Here is a 6000-nt window from a genome sequence, read left to right on the forward strand (position 1 = left end):
GTTGCGGAGGGCTTCACAAGTTGTTGAGGCTGGCCAAGAACATGCGATCCTCTATCTCAGCCTCCCAAGTACTGGGTTTACAAGCATGCGCCACCATGCCTGCCCTACCTGGGAACTAAGCATTTACTGAAATTTCCTAGTCTGTTCCAGAAAAAAAAAAATTTTTTTAATCTCCCTTATCTCTGCATTATCCATGTCCAGTTAGATTCTTTTATAGTTCTGTGTGTGTGTGTGTGTGTGTGTGTGTGTGTGTGTGTGTGTGTGTACTGGGGATTGAACCCAGGGACATTCTGTTTCTTAGCTATACCCACAGCCCTATTTGTGTGTGTGTGTGTGTGTGTGTGTGTGTGTGTGTGTGTGTGTGCTTAATCGGGATTAAATGCAGGGGCATTCTACCTCTGACCTATACCCCAGCTCTAGTTTTGGAAACAGGGTCTCACTAAGTTGCTGAGAGCCACACTAAGTAGCTGAGGCTGGCCGCAAACCCGCAATCCTCCAGTCTCAGCCTCCCAAATTCTGGGATTACAAGAGTGCGCCACCACGCCCGGCTCTGATTTCTATTTTTGAAACAGGTCCTCACTACGCTGCCAAGGGTCTTGCTAAATTGCTGAGGCTGGCCCAGAAGTATTAGGATTCCAGGCATGTGCCACCACATCCAGCTGAGTCTCCATAAAGCCTTGGCCAAGCACACAGTTCCCTGTGAGCTCCTCCATTCACTGAACCACACCGCTGACTCTCTAAAGGGTGCTCCTCTGTATGCGCCCTCCTCTTGTAGATGAGTGACCTGACACCTGCCGAGGCAAGGGCCTAACAGACACTTCACATTCTCAGCACCTAACCCAGAGCAGGCCTCTGAAAACAGAGAGATCTCACAACCCCCTCCTTCCCTGTTCAAACTCAAGGCCTTACGGATGCCCTCCTGTCTCCAAGTGCTCAAATGGACTAGAACCATTTGGGAGGAATGGGGCCAGTTGTTGAGTATCTCGCTGGAGACAGGGTCCACCCTGCTTCCTGTGTCCTGGAACACGTCTGTTAGGATTCCACCAGAGGGTGGAGAAATCTGATTTGAAATTATAGCCAAAATGAGGTTGGACTTTCCCTGAGGATTTCAGAGAACACCCCCGCTAGGGTCTCACAGGACCGGAGATAACACTGGAATCTCGCGTTGGCTGAATGGTGCAGGGGAGGGGGCCGCGAGTGCAGGCTCTCAGACACCACCTCATGCCAGGGCTTCAGTCTGCCCGCCTCGAGCAATACTAAGGGAAACTTGGGCCCTGGCTTGACCTGCTCTCATTCATTTCTCATTGCTGGCTCTCAGAGGGGCGTGGAACGGTGTCCTCGGCAAGGGGTGGACATGGAAGGAGAGTCTGAAGATCAGCAGGGAAGACAAGATCAGCAAGGCAGGCGGGCAGCCAGACGACTTGGATATTAACCGCCAGGTGCAAGGGAGCCCACAAGCCCGTGCGAAAACACTGTCACAACACTGACACAACAGTGTCACAACACTGACACAACACTGTCACAACACTGACACAAATCTTTCAGAGAAAGGCCATTTTTAGGCTTTGAGTGATATATTTTCTTAGACGTAGGCCATTGTGTTATGCTATCTCTAATACATCTGAAAGACCTGCGGTGAATTTCCTTTGGGAACTTCAAAAGCAATCACAAAGCATCCCTGGACAGGGAAGGATCTCTAACTTTTCTGCTGAGCTACACCCCTAACGCTTTTTATTTTGAAAAAGGATCTCGCTGAGTTGCTGAGTCTTGTTAAGTTGCTGGGGCTGAACTTGCACCTGCCGGCCTTCTCTGCCTCTCATTTTGCATGTGGAGCCCTCTTGACTCTTCTAAATTCATAGAAAGTTGATCCTGAATTTTTGAGGATCCTTATCCATTACCCAAAAGTCATAAACTGCTCTTCCTACAACTAGTAATATCACTAGTAGTACCTCCACTATTCTTATGAAATTAGGATGGAGGTCTGCGGGTAGGGTAAAGGACTCTAGAAACAGACTAGTGCAGCCCCTTATTTAATAGAAGAGGATAGTGCTTAGGAGGCTGAGATCAAAAGACTGCAGGTTCTCAGCCGGCCTCAGCGACTCAGCAAGGCCCTCTGCAACCTAGTGAGACCCCATTTCCAAGTAAAATTAAAATGAGGCTGAGGGTATGGCTCAGAGGGAGAATGCCACAGGCTTCCAACCCCATTACCACAAAAATAAAATAATAATAATAATAAATAGAACAGGAACCCTGAAGTACAAGAAAAGTTAAGTGAACTTAACTAGTCCAAGCAAACTTAAGTCACTCACAAAACGTATGCAGGCACTAGGACCTTTACCCATATTATGGTCCCAGCAGCAATATAAGATAAATACAATTAGGATCTCCGCTCCAGATGAAGAAAACTGAGGCCCCACAAGTTAAGGTATATACCTAAGACCACACAGGAAGCAAAGAACGAAGCTGGAACTAGAGACCCCGCTCCGTCTGCCCACCCCCACCCCCCCAGAGTGAAGCCCTCGGCTCCCAAGCTCACCCAGGGCTTGCTCCATTACAAAAAGTTCTAAGGCTCATGAGTGAGGCCACGTTAGAAAAGGCACGCAACACTTTCTGGATCTTCATTAAAAGAAACTAACAGACATGTTTTTGGTTAAAAAAAAAATCTGGGAAAGTTAAATAACACATCTTGTATTATAAATGGCATTATATTTAAATAAGAAAATATTTCAAAAAATTTTTGCAAGGATTGAACCCAGGGGCATTCTACCTCCAAGGTTCACCCCCAGTCCTATCTTTTTATTCTTTATTTTGAGACAGGGTCTCACTAAGTTGTGGAGGGCCTCACTAGGTAGATGAGGCTGGTCATGAACCCCTGATCCTCCTGTCTGCGCCTCCCAAGGACTGGGATTACAAGCGTGAGCCATCACACCCAGCTAGGTGAGCCACCACACCCAGCTGAGGGTTCATGTTATTCTATTTCTTGTATTTTTATTTTCAAGATTATCAAAACCTAACGCAAAATTATTTATAAAGGTCTATATGGCTGAATTCGTTAAAGAATGAAGCCACTGAACATTGAAAAAATTTATTTTTCTTTTCTGATACTAAGGATTGAACCAAGGGGCATTCTACCTCTGAGCTACACCCTCAGCCTTTTTCTGTTTTTGTTTTGAAACAGGATCTAAGTTGCTGAGGGTCTGAGTTGCTGAGGCTGCTCTTGAAGCCCTGATCGTCCTCTCGGCCTCCTAAGTACCGGGATTACAGGCATGCGCCACCGTGCCCAGCTGAACAATAAGAATGTTATGAGTCCATCTCCCTTTTATATTTTACAGTCTGTTCTTTAATGATAGTCTTTATCAGCCACTGAACTGTTTAATTTTGTCGTCTCTGATCTCTACAATGTCCACTCATCGATACCTAAAGTGTGGGAAGAGCTAGTTAAACCCACACGCTGTCAATTTTCTTTTTAGGCTATCGGCGGTATGGCTTTGTTAGTCAGCTAGTTAAGGCTATTTATTGAGCATTTATTATGTCATGGGTATTGTTTTAGCGCTAACCCAAATTATCAAAGGCAGAGCAGAGTAATACTTCCATCCGAGCATGTACAGATAGAATACGGCTTCCTGGCTTCTCAGTCTCCCGAGAGGACCAGCGTTCTCTTCCCAGATCCTCATACAAGAGTCAGGCCAGAATTTCTGGGGCAGGTGCACCTGCTGTGACTTCCTGGCAGACAATGGAGCGGCAAGAGGAAGCCTGGCCAGCGAGGGGGGTGAGGCTCAAGGGTAATTTTCTGCATCTGTTCCGCTCTCCCAGATTCCTCCTCCTGCGCTGCAGAACCAGCCCAGCGCGCACCTGAGTGAGCCCACCTGCTTGCCTACATTGTGTAACTATCATCGCAGGCTCCGCCAGCACCATCATTCTTAAATGGAGACACCAGCCGCGTGTCTGGTTGTTCATTCTTGGGAGTATCCAAGGAAAACAGAGGTGCTGGTAGGCGTCATGAGCTAAAAGAGCAGAAGCAGGTCAACAGATGAGAAAGGACACTGTCAGTCCCTATCAGGAAGCTATCCTCCAACAGAAAGATATTCAAGGGCACTTCTGGGCGCCACCAAAATGGCCTGTTAAACTCTGCACCTCCTCTTTAGCTGGGGTCTGGCTCTGGCCTAAAACCCCTGATGAGTACAGCAGGCCCCAGTTTTAAAAGTTCCAGGTGAGAAGAGAAGAGACCCCTCAGAGATGGCAGCCTTTATCCTTGCCAGCCTCACTGGCGAGCCAGGAAGGCACAGCAGCCTCCCTGAGGCCAAAGCAACAGACCTTAGCTGGGGTCATGGAGGAGATGGACGGTTCTGGTCCGTTCTCTACTCCAGCACTCTGCCCTACAACTGGGCAACTTAGGTAAAATAAAAAGACAAAACCCTGTTTTATTACAGGCCGATATGAGTTTGAGAAATCCGGAGTGAGTTGGCAAACGAGAAAATTGAAACCGAGCAAACTGGATATGGGAACCAGTGACAGTCGCAACCAAGCTCGTGCGTGCGATCCTGCCTCTGCCTGGAATGGGCATCGATCTGCCACCAGAAAGCGAGGCATCCGTCCCTGTTTTCAGAGACCCAGCCTGCCTGCGCAATCCCACACACGCAGCGCCAGAGGCCAGGGAATCACTTGCAAGGCTAACTTCTCACATTGTTCCAACAAACAAGTCCCCCACCCACAAACGATCCCCTTTCAAAAAAACAAATGCCGGGCGACTGTGCTCCGGGCTGCTAAAAGCTTCCAGCCGCCCTACAGAGCTCGCTCCAGCTCAAACCTCGCTCGGGTCTCGCAAAGTCCAGCGACCCGGGGGTGTCGCGTCTGCAAACACAGGGAGGACCAGCTCTGGCGTGGAAAGTTGATTTAAAACTTTATTTTCCTCTCACCCAGAGGCCTATTCGCCAAAGACGGTCTGCCACGACCAGATTCACGGTGGGCTGCTCGCCTTGCTTGCCTCGAGCCTCCTAACTTCGTGGTAATTTGCACGCACGCTGAATTACCAACGGCGCTTATCGGGCCCCCTTCCGGCACCAGGCGCACGGGAGGATGCTGAACCCCTTCCCTCCTGGGGTTCAGCACACCCAAAGGCTCCGCAGCGCCCTCTCCCACCCTGGGAGGACTGGACCCCCACCCACTCTGCCGGCGCCGGTCCAGGCCACAGGTGCCAAGTCCCTTGGGAACGCGGGGGAGCACAGGAGGAAGGGATAAAGAAGGTAATTTCTCAGTTGGCAGAAAGCAGGTAAAGTGGGGGCGGGGAGGTTGAGGCAGAGGGCGATCTCACCCGGAGGAAAATTCCCAGGAGGGAGGAGGCAGCCATGGGGAAAGAATATCGGGACTTGGGTGAGGGTTGGGGAATTGCTGCCCCTTCGGGACCTTCCCCCTCCGCAGCCCAGCCTCCTCTGCCCCTGCCCGCTCCCCGCACCCCCACAGTCCCGGCCCGCCGAGCTACCTGCGCCCTCCTCCTCCCTCCGCCCGTCCCGATCGCCGCTCTCACCATGAGCACCGAGCCGCGCACCACCTCCGACACGCTCTGCCGCAGCTCGGCCGCCGTGCCCGGCTTGCTCAGCGCCCGGGTGAACTTCCGAGTCTCCGCCGAGGCGGGCGGCGGCGCGGGCTGCGACATCCTCGGCCGCCAGGTGCGCCCGGGGCTCGGCCGCCGCGCCCAAGGACCCCGCGCGGCCGCGCCCTCCGCGGGTCCCGCCCGGGGCCGCCCCCCGCGCCGCTCGCCGGGCCCCGCGCCCGCTCCGCACCGCCGAGCGAGTGGCCGCGGCCCCCCCAGGCCACCCGCCTCCGCGGGGCGGGGTGTCCGGCGCGGGGCGGGGCGGGCGGCGGCGGAGGAGGGGCCGGCGCGGCGCGGGCGATCCCCGGGGCCGGACCCCGCGGGCGGCGCGGGACCCCGCGGGGCGGGCGCGGCCGGAGCCCCGGGCCCCCGAGTGCCCTGCCAGGGGCCCGCTGCGCTCCGGGGACGCC

General features: G+C 52.9%; 1 protein-coding gene across 1 annotated transcript in view; it reads right to left on the reverse strand.

The window, feature by feature from the left end:
- DOCK9 (dedicator of cytokinesis 9) overlaps positions 1 to 5653 on the reverse strand; it is a gene marked incomplete at both ends in the record, with an annotated part of 303105 nt that extends 297452 nt beyond the window's left edge. Inside the window, one exon of the mRNA XM_080690195.1 lies at positions 5525 to 5653. Coding sequence (XP_080546321.1) covers positions 5525 to 5653 — 129 coding nt within the window. The remainder of the gene's footprint in view (positions 1 to 5524) is intronic.
- Between the last annotated feature and the right edge of the window lie 347 nt (positions 5654 to 6000).

The sequence above is a fragment of the Muscardinus avellanarius genome, assembly GCF_963383645.1.
Source record: "Muscardinus avellanarius genome assembly, chromosome: 2".
Classification (NCBI taxonomy): Eukaryota; Metazoa; Chordata; class Mammalia; order Rodentia; family Gliridae; genus Muscardinus; species Muscardinus avellanarius.